The sequence below is a fragment of the Pteronotus mesoamericanus genome, unplaced genomic scaffold, assembly GCF_021234165.1.
Source record: "Pteronotus mesoamericanus isolate MK-2021 breed Mesoamerican mustached bat unplaced genomic scaffold, CSHL_Meso_final contig_65, whole genome shotgun sequence".
NCBI classification, from domain to species: Eukaryota; Metazoa; Chordata; class Mammalia; order Chiroptera; family Mormoopidae; genus Pteronotus; species Pteronotus mesoamericanus.
The window spans coordinates 4,952,881-4,969,735 of NW_026555228.1; the positions used below are offsets into that span (position 1 = coordinate 4,952,881).

Sequence of the window (16,855 nt, forward strand, 5' to 3'; positions counted from 1 at the left end):
TTTGGCACATGGTGCGACTTGTTACTGTGTGTAGCAGAAGGAAGTTCACCACATATGTGACCGTTATAACTAACTTATCGTCTATTGGGCAACAAGGGCTTATTTCGTACTTGCCTTACTGACTTTTTTTGACACTGATGTCTCCTATTTTAGATTATGAAATAATGGTCATTAGGTCTGATACATTGGCCATAAATTCTTAAATCAATTTTGTATTCACTAGAAAAACATAATGTTTAATTGGTTGGCTCTCTCTCTCAGAAAAAGCTATACGTTTGCAAGAGGAGCTAACAGCTGTAAATTCAAAAAAGGAAGAACTCAATCAATCTGCAAGTCATGTGAAAGAACTTCAGGTAATTGTTAAGCCTATTGGTTTTTTGAAATCATTGTTAGGCAGTATATGAAATTTTAGTTTCAGTCATACATAATTTATCTTGTTGACGTGTTTGGCCTATTTATTATATGACTAAGGCAGCGATGGCCCGCCTTAAGTTAATTCAGTAGTTCTTCCTTTCAACCTTTGTCTCCCAGGGAAGCATAGAAAGAGAACAACAGGCCCCGTTGGGGCCTAGAGTCCTGCTTGAATCCCCTCTTTGTCCCTTGCTGCCTGTGTGCCTCCAGACATGTCCCTTCAGCATCGGGGTATGGTGGATGCCATGAGTGCCTAACCCTAGCAGGAGGCCAGTGCACCTTAGTTTCTACCACAGCCTCTTCTTCCTTGGCATGAGCAATACCTAAAAATTGCTGTCATTACATCAGGGTCTTACAGGTTAAAACAAAACAAGATGCATTTTTCATATGCCACTGTTACTTTATTTCTGTTCACTCATGTGTGCTATCTGAAGGACAGAGCTGGAACTTTAGGTACTGAAATGTTTTCTGTATATAAAATTTACTTTTGCAGCTATAACGTCCTGTTTGAGAACTTGGTGGGCTTTTGTATGCAAACATGAGACACACAAAGAAAACGACAGCTCCCCCAGCAGGTCTGGGAGAGCCCCCTCTTTCCCAGTTAAAAGCATAGATTGCCGCAGCCTGTGACCGCTGTGGGAACCTTAGTTGCATCTGGAAAAGCGGTGATACTCTTAATCAGAAGCACTTGCGCTGTAGGGCGGGGTTCTACATAAGCACAAAGGTGGATGAACATCCCCCTGCCCCAGCTCTTGGGCAAAACAAAACTTTCATTGCTGTCAAGTGACCTTCATTAAATCATGACATCCAGCCTGAAGCAGCCCCCCAGCTTTTAGGTAAGTCACCGTTCTGTAAAGTCACTGTTCAAGCACAAGTTTTGCTTCTTCAATTCCAGCTGGAGCTCGAGTCTCTCAAAGCCCAGTGTTTGACAATAACAAAGCAAAACCATCTGCTGAATGAAAAAATGAAAGAAATGAGTGACTATTCACTTCTAAAAGACGAGAAACAAGAGTTTCAGGCACAAAATAAATTACTTAAACAACAACTGGAAGAGAGTAGAAATGAAAACTTGGATCTCTTAAACCGTATGTTTTTTTTCCCCTTGATTTTCATGTTTTTGTCATTCATATTAGCTTAGTATTGTGAAACTTCTCTGTACCTGTAAGGGAGGCTTCCATTAGAAACATTTTATAAAATTAACATTCTCAATTTGAAGTTCCTTCCTTTTTGCTTGCTATTGCCTAACTAATAGTGCCACTAAGAAGAAATATTTTTAACCTGCACAAATCTGCGCCTCTGGATTGTGCTGGCCTCCCCTCACTCCCTGCAGCTCGGGTCTGGTCAGCGGGACACCCTCAGCACTGGGAAGGAGGGATGGGAGTCAGGTCAAGTTTGTTTTTATGCCCTCACTGCAGTCCCCCCCCCCCGCAGCCCCCCAACTCCGTCCTCATGCAAAGTGGTCTGGGCTGGCCCTGTGGCTCTCAGCCAGGCAGGGTCCCAGTGCTTGCGGATGGCCTCTCACCAGCGCTGTGCGCCTGCGCCAGCTCCTTCTCTCTGGCTCTGGGAACTCTTCCCTCCCTGGTTCTCTAGGCCCAAGGATGGTAACAGTGTTGGCCTCTCCACTAGCCCAGGGGACACCACCATCCTTTGTGGCTATGCTACATGAGTTGCCTTTTACTAGCGGGTCCTCCAGTGACTGAAATGGGGGGACTCCACCTGCTTTCTGCCTGGACCCCAAAAGCCACAGACAGATGCAAGATCGGATTGGACCTTGGGGTGGTCATCAACCAGTTTTGATGGAGGACACCTTCTACACCTTCTATGTGTGGTAGAAGAAAGTGGCAGGCATTCTAGTTAAGTTGAGGGTTTGAAAGAATTTTTTTATTTGGAGTAGGATGAGGAAGAGTAGTGAAGTTTGCATTTGCATGCATTGCAGGATTGCTGTCAGGCCATTAAATAGAATTAATATTAATTACACACGTACAGAGAAAGAACCTCTTTTTAGATGGTTTTGTTAAGTAAAATGAGAAAACTTATGGTTGGCAATCACCAAGCTTTTTTACCTTCTTAGGCATATCTCAGCCATCTCCTGAGCTGCTAAATTTTCAGAAAGAATTAAAGAAAGCAAAAGCTGCTATCCTGTTAGGGCACGAGGAATTTGAAACCCACAAGGAAGCTCTGCAGAAACAGCTGCAAAGTGAAGTGAGTACTGCTCTTTGCTCGGCCAGGTGTTAGGCTGGTCACTTTGTACACATGTAAAATTTGGCATGTGTCAGACCAGTGTAAATCAGATCGATTTCAACATCAAAAACTACTCACCTAACATGTAAGGGTATCCTTCCCATCCAAGAAAATTCTTGTGTGATTATGTGATTTTATATTTGTAACAGTAATAAAATCCAGAGGAAAGCAAGCGCAGGTAAACATAAAATTGTCCAGTCCTGATGGTGCCCACTATTATTAGTGTCTCTCAATTCTCACCTTGTGACTTAGACATTGCCACTGTCTTTCCGGGGTCTGCCTCGTGCCCCGCCGTAGCTATTCATTGAGATGAGTGAAAAGGGAGGGGGAAACTTGTTTGTGTGCGCTGTTGTTTTCTGGGGACCTGTGCATTACAGGGGGAAAGCTGCTCAGAGTTGGTGAAAGAGAATAAGCCCGATACGAGGATTGTTCCTTCTGAAGTGAACTGGGATTTCTTTCACGTTGATTTTTTTTCATTCTCTAAATCTTTTCAGATTGAGCATTCTGCAAAGCTGAAGGCCCGGATATTAGAGTACGACGCCTCCGTAAAGCGGTTAACTCTGCAGGTGGCTGATCTAAAATTGCAGCTGAAACAAACCCAGACAGGTGCGACATATTTTTAACCTATAAGTGTGTACATGTATGTGAAACTTCTGGCATATGTGGAAAGATAATGATCGTTACTTGTTGAATTTTTAATAATTCTCGTAGGGTAGAAGTCATAGAAATGTCATCTTAGAAGTAAAACTTCTGCTCATTTCAGGAACACCAACTGGATCATCAGCCTACGTGGCTTGCTTTTACAGGGTCATCAGCTAACATGGCTTGCTTTTACAGGTGCCCCACGGCTTGCAAGAGCCTCCTGCCCCTAAGAGGAAAGGTGTGTTGGTGACGCAGAGGGTCCCCAAATTCACCGTGGACATAGGCTTTTCTTTTATATTTGTTTTCTTGCTAAAAAGAGCACTGTGACTCCTCAGTGTTTTACTTTTGCCTTGAGAGATGAGTGAACATGTGGGAGAAGCAGGGGGGCTTGTGTGGCATCAGCGTGAGTCAGGTTGATTATGTAGAATGTTTCTGTTTTTGCACCCTGATGTTGACGTTAGTTGATTGACATGGTGCCCATGTAACTTCCTGGGACCTCAGTCTCCTCCCTCGTAGTGGGGATAAGAGTGCCTACCATGCCACGGTGAAGAAGATAGAGAGATGATAGATCCCAGCCAAGCGTCTGAGACACATCAGACACTCAGAATGGTTACTGCTGTCATGTTACTATGTGCCTTCACGGAGGAGGCATGAGAGCTGCCCCTTCCTCCTTCATAACAAGTGTTCCGAAGCTTGGGGACCTTCTTTCGCTGCGCTCAAGCTCAGAGAAGTTTGTGTGTGTGAGCAACTGAACTGGTTTCTCGCACTTCTGGTTCTGAGCCGCCCTCAGTTCCTATTTGCACTCTTTCCTCATCTGTCCTTGTTCCTTTCTCCCACGCTAGTTTTATTTTGATCTCTTTACCCATTTCTTCTCCCTCCTCTTCCTTAGGTTCTCTCAACAGTTCTGTTTGCCAAACTGCCCGCAGTTGAAATCCCAGTGATCTCGAGTCAGGAGAAACAGTTTGAGGATGGGACATTTCCAAACACATGCGTTGTGCTGGAGACGTTGCGGGAGAGTAGTGCCCGCATGTACTGGCTTTGCGTTAGCAGGTTGCAGCGTCTGTACACCTTGCTACCTGTGTGACCCCGTCTCAGCCCCCATCTGTGATATGGGAGGAGTGGGAGTTGTTAGCCCACAGCCTTGCTTTGGCTGCAGGTCCTCATTCCCTCATCTGAAACTTGCCCTACAATGGATTTTGTCACAGCTCTGGGAGTTATGGGGCAGCATCCTTTAGTGAAACATGCTTGCAGTCAGATATATGAATATCTATGCTGGGTAGAATAAATATAGATTATGAATGGGTTTACATCAGTTCAGGTCAAGTTTATCAACCAGATGAGTTCAGGTCCAGTTAGGCTTTGTGACCAAATAAATTATGAATAAATTTTCAGTTCTCAGAGCTTTTTGGATTTCAAGATTGTGTGTCATGGATTTTGATATAATGTATGCATTAAGAAAGAAGGCCTTAAAAAAAGAAAAAGGCCTGGAAGCTGTAACTGGTATATGAAAGCTCTCAATAAATACTACTAATTATTAATGTTATTGTGGCTACAGGAATTATTTAATGTGCATATTTGTCTTTATTATTACCTTCTTTCGTTTTTCAAAAAAACTGTTGAGCATATTTGAATTTTATTCTCTGCTCATTTGTCACATTATCTCTTTGTAACCCGCAGCCCTGGAGAATGAAGTGTACTGCAATGTAAAGCCATTTCTGGCCAACGGATTCACGGTGTCTCCCAATGCTGAAATATGTGGGGATTTCTTGAAAAATCCTCTCAGACAGGGCCAGCTGATGGCAGGCACAGTTACCCCAAGAATCATAAATTATCTAACTCCAAGCACCGATGGTAGCTCCCCCGATTCTGACCTTGAATTTGTAGCCAACACCAAGGCAAGAATGAAAGGGCTAGAGCGTGAGGCCGAATGCTTAGAGAAAGCTTTCCGAGATTACTGTCAAAGAGTTAGTCACTGCCCCCGCGCTGGAAGCCCACTAGGACCCCAGAGCCCGCCTTCCCTGCACGTGCGAGGGACTCCCAAGAACATCACACCAAGTTCCTCGGAGAGACGTACTTTTACAGAGGAAGGCGCTGTGCCCAAGCAGCCTCTGCTGGGTGATGTGACAGAAGGGCTGACAGGCAGAGCAGCGTCACGGCTCCGCAGAGGCACCAGCAGACGCCTCTCCTCCACTCCCCTGGTGCGAGCTAAACGGAACTTGGATGCTGACGTGCACCTGGAAGGTGAGCTTCTGCAGAAGGGGTTGCAGGATGCTCTGGGCTTGGATGGTCCTCTTATCTGAGCAAGAGCCTGCCCTCGGAAGCAGGAAGGAGCAGAAGGCGCGTGCTTAGCTGGGCCTGGGGGAGCCCTGGGCCTTGGAAATCTCCAGCCTGTGCAGCTGGGTCCTCACTGCACCCGTGGTTGCCTGCTGACCAGCAGCGTCTCCCCACTTGCACAGGGTTGATGTGGGAGGCAGTGGGATAGAGTGGCAAGTGCCAGCATTTTGCTTGGCATGCAGAGGTGTTCGGAGAGTGACAGTGGCTTGCCCTACTGCTGATTCGTTTTACGCATTTTAGTGTAATCAGTGCAGTTTCATTTAGGCGCTTGAGTTGTCAGTGCTGTGGGTCATTTACACATCACACTCAGCTGTCTGAAAGGGTAGCAGGATTTCTTTTCAAACTAATGGAACTCCTTAGAAACCACCCTGCCTTCTTCCCCATGTAATCTGTAACATTCTTGTCCTGATTTCCTGTGCCCCTTAGGTCTGGGCCGATCCCGCGTTGCCGCCCCCAGTCTGTGTCCTGAAAGAACGCTGCAGCCTTCGCCCGCCGAGTCTAGGCACAGCCTTTCCATCCATTCGCTTTCCAGCCCGCGGGGGCAGGAGGCCAGGTGAGCCCCGCGTGCTGGTCGGCCTCAGCCAAGTCTGGTTAGCTGCGCAGCATCTCAGCCTTGACTCGTTTGGTTTTTTCAGGTGATACTCGAGGCCATGGGGCCGTATAGAATTTGCAGTCAGGTGGTAAGATGATGTGTCATGTTTTAGAGTCATCTGAATTACCTGGGGAAAAAATGCCTTTTAGCAAATAAGTAATGTTTCCTTGTTTGCTAAGCCTGATATATAGAATATGCACTATGGTATCTGCAAGCATCTTCATCATTCCATGAATAGATTCAGTTTATAAAGGTAAAAAAGCAACATACAAAATCTGCAAAAGCAAGTAGCTTCAATTTATTTTTAAACTTGGAGCAGTTTCACCCATCTTTTAAAAGTCACTAAAAAAAAATTATTGTGGCGTATTATTATGTCCAAACAGAATCCTAATCTGTCTATTGAGATAAATTCTGAAAGGGTAGTAGGTGGTAGGGTCTGATTGCTGAAGCAGGATGGAGTAGATGTGTTTGGAAGCTCAGTGGTGGGTCACCCAGGCTGGGATTCGAGTCACATGTGGGACTCCTGTCTGTGCCTGACCCTTATCGGGGAGACTCTGACTCCTTACTTCTGGGCTCCAGCCCAGGCATCTGGTTGCACATCGATTCAGTCCTACTGCACAGGGTTGAAAACTGCCTCATGTACCTATTATGGTCCTAATGCATAATATATATAATTATTATGCATTATGATATGTATAGTATATTGTTCTCCTGTGATAAAGTAAAGCCACGAGGGGAGACAGGATGTACACGGTGACTTAGGACACTTTGATGCACATGGTATTTGTAGTATTGCATCTTCAGCTGACTCAGGCTGATGGTGTACAGAATTTGTTTTTTTCAAAAATGTTTTGTGGTTCTTGAAGAAATAAACTCCTAGGAGCAGCGCTGAGGGTGCAGCATTCCTCTTTGTTCACAGTGGTGGTGCCTGCCTTCCAGGGTCAGGTGGCCTCTGAGGAGTCAGGTGACTCAGGAGTCCCTGAGTCAAAGCCTGTTGCCTAGTGTACTGCCAGGTGCCCGGATTGCGCCCGTGCTGGGCAGCTCTCGTCCTCAGGGAGCACAAAGTGTTTTCTCGAGTCACGAAAGGATCGCACCATCCTGTTGTGCTCTTGGGTTTTACATTATTACAGCTTGACACTCATGAATGTTGTTCTTCCAACTCAGTCTTTATCAAAGACAAAGTGAACTCCGAAACAGAGCTGAGTTTTCAAATCTGGACAAGCAGTCTTTGAAGGATAATGAGGAATTTGAATCATCTTTGGAATGTAAGTTCAAATATAAGCACTGGTTTTTATAAGTTGAAAATGTAGAAAACATAGTTTTAGAGAAACATATCCATTGTTATAAAAACCAGAGCAGTTACAAATGAGAACATTTGTGTTTTGTGGTAAAACCATAAATACAGGTATATTGCCTCATTTTATATCACAAAGATTTTGGCGGGTACATTTGAGTCCCGTCAAATTTTTAAAAATTTCAGGATAACCAATAATTCCAAAGTTGGAGCTAAGTTCATAAGTGAACACTTAATTTACCAAGTTTGGGATTGCCTCAGATTTAAAATAAGTGATTTTTTAATTTGCTTCTTTTCCCCTTTTTATGAAATATGAAGATGATGGGTTATTTTCTTTAAATTGTGCAGATTTTGTAGACTGCCTCAGATTTAGAAAACCCATCCTTAGTGAAAGAGTGGCAGTGAAAACATATCAGCCTTCTTGTCTGCAAACTGATGTCTGGCTCTGGTCCTGTGCTAGATTGTTCCCCGGGGAGCCTGCTGCTTACATATGAAATTGGGATGCAGAGTCAGTCAGCTCTAAGGTTCTTTCCAGCCTGCGAAGTCTTTACATTTGTATATAAATATCGTTTTGTCTTGTGAGCTTCAGTGCCAACTCTGAATGTATATTTTGAACAGTTAACTGAGAGGGCCTAGTAAAATTTGCAAATTCTTTGCAACCTTCTTAAATAATTTTGTTACCTCATTGTATTTAAATGGAGTTCAAATGATTGTCAGCAAGCCAGGTGAATTCTTCTGTCACTTTCCTATTGGGTTATGAATCTAATTTTGGGAACAAATCTAATTCTTTAAAGTGTAAGAGCACTTTGAGAAGTGGCAAGCGGTCGTACTGCAAACATCTCAGAGTTAATTCTGTAAGGAAAGGCTGGCCTGGTTGCTTCGGCTGAGGCTTCAGTGCTCTGCACTAAGTTACCCCACCCTGCACTCCCCTCTCTTGCTGTGGTTCTTAAACACTCACAGGACTCTTGTTTGTAGCTCGTGTAGATGCAGGGGACATGCCAAAGCGCTTAGAAGTGAATGGCCTCCATCCTGCTGGTGATGTGACTCACTTGGACACTGCCATCGCTGCTGTTCCTGCCAGACCTGTCTCCTCTCACTACCCAGGTAAGTTTTCCTTGGTTTAACTGCCACATAGCGTGACCGTGTCCTGAACACCAGTCTGTGCCCTGTGCATTATTCATGTCTTGTTGGACTTTTCCTAAGCACAGAGTACTCCATGTCTTGGGGTGGGTTGGGGTGTTACTGCCAATAACATTCTGAAGTAACTCCCGGTTAGAACATGTAAAAACAGTGCTGAGGAGGAAACTGAAGACAAGGCTTCTCATTTAGACTTCCTGGGCCAGTGGCTTTTAATATTTTTTATTTACTTGTCCAAAGTCTGACAGAGCAGTTACCTTTTTGTTTAAGAGGCATCTACAAAAGCCATTCCACCTTAGGAAATCATAGTGTAAAATTGAAATAATGGCTAATGACCATATACATCTTCAATGTGATCAGTGTATGAGAAATGTTAACATATTATCTCTGTCTATTTGCTGCCTTTGTGTATTAAAAAATTAGGACAGAAGAACCTTTATATTTCAGTTTTTGGAAAAGCTGATGAGGGGCCCTGGTCATCAGATGTGTCCGGCCCACTTTCTCTTTCTTATCGTGTCCAGAGTACACACGCCCCTCCCCAGTGTGCACAGACAGGGAGGGAAGCTGCAGGCACAGACCGAGCTTCATTCCCGCCACGTCCTGGTCTCCTTCAACCGAGGTGTTTAAGCCTCAAACTTGAGAGGAAATTCCCCAAGGAGAATCATCTCTTGTTTTCCCACTGTTTACGTGGGGCTGGCACCCCCAAAACCTATGTATGCTAAGCCTTCTCCTCCTGGAAGTAGTTTCTTGGTTTGAGTTGACCTACTTAGGAATATGAGGGATTACTGAAAGAAGCAAGAGACTTTGAAAGGGTTCATGGTACTGATTCCAGAGTAAATCATTCTGGAAAGCACTCGCTCAGACACTTGGTCAAGAACCTCTTCTGTGCTGGGCACTTTCCGGAGAGGTGGGCACACAGCAGTGACCCCACCCACGCCCACGCCTCACGGAGCTTCTGGTGGGGAATTCGGACAGTGAGCAAGTCGTCCCTGAGGACCTGTGATGGCGTAAGTCCTGAATGGGGCACTGGCCGCCCACGAGTGGATGTGACAGGCCGCCATTTCGCAGAGACATGGGCGAGGAAGGAATAAAAGTCACATCATAGAATAGAGAGGCGAGAGGTGTTCTGCTTCTGAGATGTAATGTAAATTACACTAATGCCTTTAAAATCATTAAATAGTGTGGTTACATTTTGATCACTGAAAAATTCTCTTGTAATTAACACTTCCCATCTTCACCTGGGTACAAGGGTAAATGGGAAAGGCCAACGCTTGGTATCTTCGAGGTGCCCAATGGAAACAGTGCTTTTCTTTGCTCTCACATCCAAAGAGGTTTCTGTGTGTTATTCTGCAGCTACAAAGTGCAGTTGTACGCCCCTCTGCAGCAGGGATATATTCTGAGCAATGGGACCTTAGGTGATGTGCCATTGTGCGATCATCAGAGAGTGCAGTTTAGGTAAGCCGAGGTGGTACAGCCTCCCATACAGCCCTGCCATGTGCAACAGCCTGATTCTCTTAGGTTACAGCCTATACAGTGCACTACTGAACAAAACACGACATTTAATGACGCACAAGAGGAAATGCTGGCAGGAAGCGACGTGGTAAACATGAGGTGTGTGAGGGTGCTGCCCGTGTAGCACGGCACGCCGTGTTCCCGCACGCTGTCCTTTGAAAGTAGAAAGAGTGCACTCCAAAATGCTGAAGAGTAGTCTGATACAGTGAGTACATGTACCAGGGATGCGGTGGTTTATTATCAGTATCAAGTATTATGCACTGTACACCACTGTGCGTGTGGTACTGTTACGCGACTGGCGGCACAGCGGGTTTGCGTGCTCCGGCGTCTCCACAAGCACTGAGTAATGCACTGCGCCGTGACGTTACAACGGCTACAACATCATAGCAGACAGGGATGTTTCAGCGCCATTGTACTCTAATGGGACCACCGTTGTATCTGTGGTCCTCAGTGGCTGCAGTTATGTTATGCGGCATACGACTGTGTACCCCACAGCAAAGTAGTAGCCTTTGTTTCTTCTCTATCTTTTTAAATCAGCAGCCAAACAGCATTCCTATTTTGAAGTTTTGTTCCATGTGAGAAAGCTATGCCATTAGGAATAACCCTCCTTCCACCAGCAAGGACGAGATTGCATTTCTGCCTGTGGAAATGATCCCCTGCCTCCTTTAGCCTGTGAAGTCATGACCGGGATCAAAAGACAGAGAAAACCGTGTTGCTTGTTAGTCAAACTAATTCAGTTCCTGCAGGGGACTTAGAACAAGGCAGAGCAGAAATGTTCCAAATTCTCTAGTGAACCTCTGGCTTCATCTCTTAGTGTAGCTGGGGGGAAAGCTGAGCCTAGGAAAAGCCTAGGTTCCTCCAGAGCCAGAGGAAAAGGTCCAGCATAATCATCTGTGGGACTGAGATCCAATTAAACATAGGAGGTGCAGGGACTTGTGCTGCAAGCTATAGGGAGTGGACAAATAAGGAAAGCCCAGAATGACAGATGTAGATCAGGCAGACACACGTGGTTTTGATGCGCGTGTACGAAACGCGGGGTGAGTGTGGTGCTGGAGAGGCCTACTGTCCCTTGAGGAATGAGGAGGATCACACTAAGAGGAGGCACGGAAGTGGGGGCTCGCCAGGAGGAAGGGTTCTGTGGGAGAGCTGGGAGAAGACAGCGCATCAGGGTAGGGGAGAGCGACAGAGGCCAGCGCGGGAGGCCCAGCTCTGTTCAGCCAACAACAAGTCTGCTGCTAGGGGAGAGGGTTCTGAATGTAAAAGTGTGGGGATGTAGGAAGTCCATGCACAAAGAAAAAGGCCGGGGTCAGAGCCTAGAGCGCCGTGGGGTCAGAGTCTAGTGGAGCAGAGCCAGCGCCCAGAAAACTGACATCATCTCTTCAGGAAATGACTGGTGTTGATGCAGATGGTTTGCCTGCTTGCTCACCGACAGGCCTGGGGGAGAGCGCTGGCTAGGTTGCTTCAACCTTTCCGGTCAGTGGTGGTGAGGTCCCTAACAGCAGCAGGAGGAGTTAGAATGCAGAGGGCCTGGGGGCTACGTGGAAGCAGCATAGGAAGAGCATGATGACAGGACGGGACTAGTAATTTCAGGTATAAAGCTGGTGCCGTCGCATTTCCACATGTTCCTGGCTGGGACCCCGTCAGAATCACGGATGGGAGGCTGGGGAGAGACCAGGACTAGAGAGAAAGATGTGGCAATGACTGGGACAGAGGCGATAGCTAAAACCCAGGAAGAGGTCATCCGGGAGGCAGTGGAGAATGGCAGTGAGATGGCTGGGGGTGGGGCGGTCTGTACTGTTCTGGGCAGGAGAGGCTCAAGTGCCTTCGTGGGGGTCGGAGCAAGAGCTATAAAGCTGCTGTGGCAATAAATAGGGACTGGTGGTAAGTCAGCGTCCTAAAGATAGTGGAGGGAGTATAAGCAAGTGTGAGTCACAAATGCAGGGCTTGGGGAGAGGGGTAAGGAGGGTGAGAAAATGCAGAGTGGAGGGGAGGACGGTTGAAGTTGTTCACGGTGAGGGTGACTTGCGTTCATCTCAGAAGTGAAGGGCGGGTGCCACGCTAGGCGTGGGGCTGCGGGCCGGAAGACCATCAAGGCGCTTCAGCAGGCCAGCAGCGTCGGCTCAGAATGGGCCAGTCTCCCGAGTCTCTGCTGGGCGCCTCTACACCAGTCCCCTGTTTGTTTGAGAAAGTGATGCCGGAAGCTGTTTGCTCTTTATTTTTTGCCCCTCAGGCTTAGATCAGGAACAAACTGGGGAAGACAGTGAAGAAGAAAAAATATGGCAGCTGGTGAAAGAACAAGAGCAGAGAGAAGAAAGAAGGCAGAGTCAACAAGAAGCTTTAGAAAGGGAACGAAGAGAACTAGAAAAACTGGACCAAGAAAGGGTAATGACTCTAAGTGTAGCTGAATGTCCCATGCCAGTTGCTGCATGGTGCACCTTCAGAAAGTGCCCGCTCTCAGGGAAGTGAGTCCTTGGTGTGTCCCGAGGTCATAGCGGCAGGGAACTTCTGCAATAAAAAGCCTGCCATGGGCAGGAGGGCTGCACCTGCACGCCTCCGCAGTCTGAGAGTAAATGGGGGCTTTTGCAGGCCTGTGTGCGGGTGTTCTCTTCCGGTCCTGAAAACACACCCATAAAGGAGGTGGTCTGTGCTTTGCTATAGATCTTCCCTTTGTAAGTGGGGCTCACAGGTCAGCTGGCTGGGACCACAGGAACGTCAGGAAAGTGGCTGCCAGTCCGTGGTGGCTTCCTGCGGCTCCCCTGCCCGCCTCCTTCCTGGTTCTCTTTGGCTTTCTGTGTCCTGATTCTGGACTCAGGCAGACGGATTACTCTGGCCCCTTCACATGCTTGCTGAATCTTACATAAATTAATCTTCCATATGCATGTGTCTTGAACTCCTGGTTAATTTGGTCTAAAGCACAGGACACAGGTGTGTCCCCCTTTGATGGTAGCCATGACTTCAATGGAATAAAAAAAAAGTAGTTTTCTGACACACAGGTTTTACTTGAAGGGATAGGGTTATATCACTGTGTGTTTTTAAAATGTATTTCTGTATCTCCTATTTTGATGGCCCTCTATTTGACAGCGGATGATTGAAGAGTCACTGAAGATTGAAATGGAGAAACAATTAGAAGTGAGTGTTGAAGAAATGAAAGACAAATCTGTTTGTGGTGAAAATCCTTTGGAGAAATACATGAAAATCATCCAGGAGCATCAGGACCAGAAAAAGGACGATAAGGTACTGATGTGAACTGACCGTCTGTAGTTGGGGGCGGGGCGGGGGCGGCACATGAGGGCTTCTGTGCTTTATTAGAAAACCTTGGGACAGGAGTCTGCCTTCTCCATTGGAGACAAAAAGGTAAAAACAGGAAATTCAAAATTTAAATGGATCCTGAAGTCTTTCTTTTTTATTTTTAAGATTATTTATTTATTTATTTTTAGAGAGGGGGGAATGAAGGAAGAAAAAGAGGGAAAGAAACATCAGTGTGGTTACCTCTTGCACACCCCTTACCAGGGACCTGGCCTGCAACCCAGGCCTGTGCCTTGGCTGGGAATCAAACCGGTGACCTTTTGGTTCATAGGCCAGCACTCAGTGCACTGAACCACAAGAGCCAGGACCCAAGTCTTTCATTTATTTTAGTTTTTCTTTTAATTTTTTAAAAGATTTTATCTATTTTTAGAGAGGAGAGGGGAGGGAGAGAGAGAGGGAGAGAAACATCAATGTGTGTTGCCTCTTGCACACCCCCTACTGGGGACCTGACCTACTGGGCATGTGCCCTGACTGGGAATCAAGCTGGAGACCTTTTGGTTTGCAGGCTGGCACTCAGTCTGCTGAGCCACACCAGCCAGGGCTCAAGTCTTTTAAATATATTACACTCTTAACAAAATTTTATCACTTTTGCTTGGGTAAAAGATTGAACAGATTTTAACTTGTCAAAGTTTATAAAGTTGAGCTGTATCTTATTTTCAGAATAAGAATGAAATATTATGAAAGTCCTGTCAGTGAACAATGAAAACATTGGCACTGTCTGAGGCATTAATATGCTATATAAGTCTGAAATACTGTGGGTATTGAGAATGTATACCGGACAGTTTGACGTGCTTACTAAATTTCATGTTTAAAAGTCACCTCTCTTTTGGACTCTTATATACATATTTCAGAAAGTTATTAGAGAAATCAAAGTGTTTAATAAAATTAATACACATCTGATTTCAAAATAATTCTTTCCCCTCTGTATCAGAGCTCAATAAAAATTGTCAGAGAAGTTTCGCGAGCGGACACACTGCCATCTAGTGACAAAGACGAAAGGTATGGTTTCCCCAACACAGTGTTCTTATGCAAAGCATTATCACTTTGCTGGGTTTGTTGACCAAGACAACCATTCAGATGTTGGAGTCTGCCTGTAAGAAATTATTGAATCAAAAATTACTGACTTCAAATCTGTTGCATTTTTAAGTTGTAATATTGCTGCTGATACAAACCATAGGTGAGGGCAGAAACCCCACAAGGAAGGAATGAGAATATTATAAAGGTCCATGAATAAACTGAAAAAGAATTGAACAAAATTTTAAAATGTTTGTCTTTCTCTAATTTAGTTTCGCAGGCTTTTCCCATGAAGAACCAGACGACTTCTGGTAACTACAGGTGCTGCCTACCTTCTTACTCATGCAGCAACGAAAGGCCTGTGAGTTCTCTGTAACGAGACAATTCTCAATAAAAACTGTTTGTGTAATCCAGTGTGGTTTATTTCTCATAATTTTATTTGGTACTCTGGTGTATAAACCAAAAGTAATTTAGGCAAATGATACCTTTTCAGAATTTCTCATTCTTAGGCCTTTCATTACACTAGAATGAACTTTTTTTTTTTTCCCATTTTGTGTTAGGTTATATTTCTTTGAAAACTTACTGCTCAAATTCCTGTCCTGCATTTTGGAAGTTTCATCTGTGCTCCTTCCTCACCAGAGTGGGGCTTCCACTGGTCATACCAATGCCATCTTTCCCAACCCTATCCTCCTGATTTGTCCCAGAAAATAAAGACAGATTTTTTTTTCCACTCTCGGCTCTAGAAATAGTACATTATCACTGGTCTTCACTGCTGGCATCTTTTTCTTGGGAATCAACACAAGCCCTTATATGGTTACAAGAATAGAGGGTAACGTTTACTGGGCATTACTGTGTGCCAGGTACACTTTTCAGCTTGTACCTGTATCAACTCACTCAATGTTCGTATCAGCCACATGAAGTGTAGGCACTATGACCACCCATGCTGTACACATCAGGAAACGCGGGCACAGAGAGGTTATAGAGACTTGACCAAGGCCTGTGACCATCAAGCTGTGGAGCCAGGACACCAGGGCCGAGACCAGTGCTGCCTCTAGCCTGGGCTGTTGTGGAGCTGCTCCGGGGGAAGACATCCCAGGGCTTGGAATGGCTCACCCATTAGATGTTCCTCTTCAGAATGACCTTTAGAAACTACACCTCAACCAAATCAAGGTAACCACATGAAATGCAGCACCAGCATAACTTCCACACAGGTGAGACCCATTTGCTTTGCCCCGCTTTGTTTTTGTACACCTGCAGCTCTCAGTGCAGCATCTTGCTGAGGGAGCATCTCAGGAAAGTTCTTTAATGATTCAGCCATTATAGTCACCAAAATGTGCACCTAGAACTGCTCTGCGGGTAAACAACCATTCCAGTTTGCATAGACTGAGGGATTTCCTGGGACATGAGAGTTTTCAGTGCTAACCAATGGCCCCCCCATCTGGTGGGTTCTTAAAGCTAAAATTGTAGGCTGCATACTTACAGGTCTTTTTTTAATTGAGCCACTCTGTCTTTTGATCAGAGAATTGAGTTCATGTACACTTAAAGTAATTATTGATAGCTATGGGCTTACACTGTAGCCATTTTGTTGTTTTACAATTCCTTTGTTTTTTCTCTTGTTCCTTTGTGATTTGATGATTTTCTGTAGTAATATGCTTATATTTATCTTTTGTGTATCTACTATATATCTTGCTTTGTGGTTGCTATAAGGCTTACATAAAGCATAACAGTCTCTTTCAAGCTGATAAGTTAAATTTGAATATAACACAAAAGCTCTACATTTATACACTCCCCCCGTTTTATGTTTTTGATGTCACAATTTGCATCTTTTTATATCTTGTGTCCACTAACAAATTATTGTATAGTTATTTTTAATACTTTTGTCTTTTAAGCTTCAGACTAGAGTTAAAAGTGATTCACCCACCACTATTGCAAGAGTATGTTGAATTTATGTATTTACCATTATCAGCGAGTTCTATACTTTGCATGTTTTCCTATTGCTAATTAGTGTCTTTTTATTTCAGCTTGCAGAGCTGCTTTTCACATTTCTTCTAAGGCCAATTTGGTGATGATCACTCCTGCAGCTTTTACTTGTCCGGAAAACCCTCCATCAGTTCTGAAGGACAGCTTTGCTGGGTATAGTATGCTTGGTTAGCAGTTTTTCTTTCTTTCAGCAGTTTGAATATATTATCATTCCACTCCCTTCGGCAGAGTTTTTGCTGAAAAATCTGCTTATTGTCTTAGGAGACTTCCCTTGGATTTAACAAGTTTCTCTTTTGCTGCTCTTAAGATTCTCTCCTTTAAATTTTGACAATTCAATTATAATACATCTCATGTGCATCCCTTGGGATCTTTTTTCGAACTTGCTGAGCTTC

The 16,855-nt window shown here is 44.9% G+C and overlaps 1 protein-coding gene across 4 annotated transcripts in view; it reads left to right on the top strand.

Annotated features, from left to right (window-relative positions):
- The window catches only part of OFD1 (OFD1 centriole and centriolar satellite protein), a 36,765-nt gene extending 21,899 nt beyond the window's left edge, over nt 1–14,866 (top strand). For all 4 annotated transcript variants that reach the window (XM_054581068.1, XM_054581064.1, XM_054581066.1 and 1 more), the window contains 12 exons: nt 262–353; nt 1,307–1,496; nt 2,483–2,613; nt 3,147–3,258; nt 4,972–5,535; nt 6,055–6,181; nt 7,385–7,485; nt 8,490–8,618; nt 12,394–12,545; nt 13,245–13,397; nt 14,401–14,468; nt 14,756–14,866. In XM_054581068.1, coding sequence (XP_054437043.1) covers nt 262–353; nt 1,307–1,496; nt 2,483–2,613; nt 3,147–3,258; nt 4,972–5,535; nt 6,055–6,181; nt 7,385–7,485; nt 8,490–8,618; nt 12,394–12,545; nt 13,245–13,397; nt 14,401–14,468; nt 14,756–14,798 — 1,862 coding nt within the window. In that variant the 3' untranslated portion in view covers nt 14,799–14,866. The remainder of the gene's footprint in view (nt 1–261; nt 354–1,306; nt 1,497–2,482; nt 2,614–3,146; nt 3,259–4,971; nt 5,536–6,054; nt 6,182–7,384; nt 7,486–8,489; nt 8,619–12,393; nt 12,546–13,244; nt 13,398–14,400; nt 14,469–14,755) is intronic.
- The last annotated feature ends 1,989 nt before the right edge of the window (nt 14,867–16,855 follow it).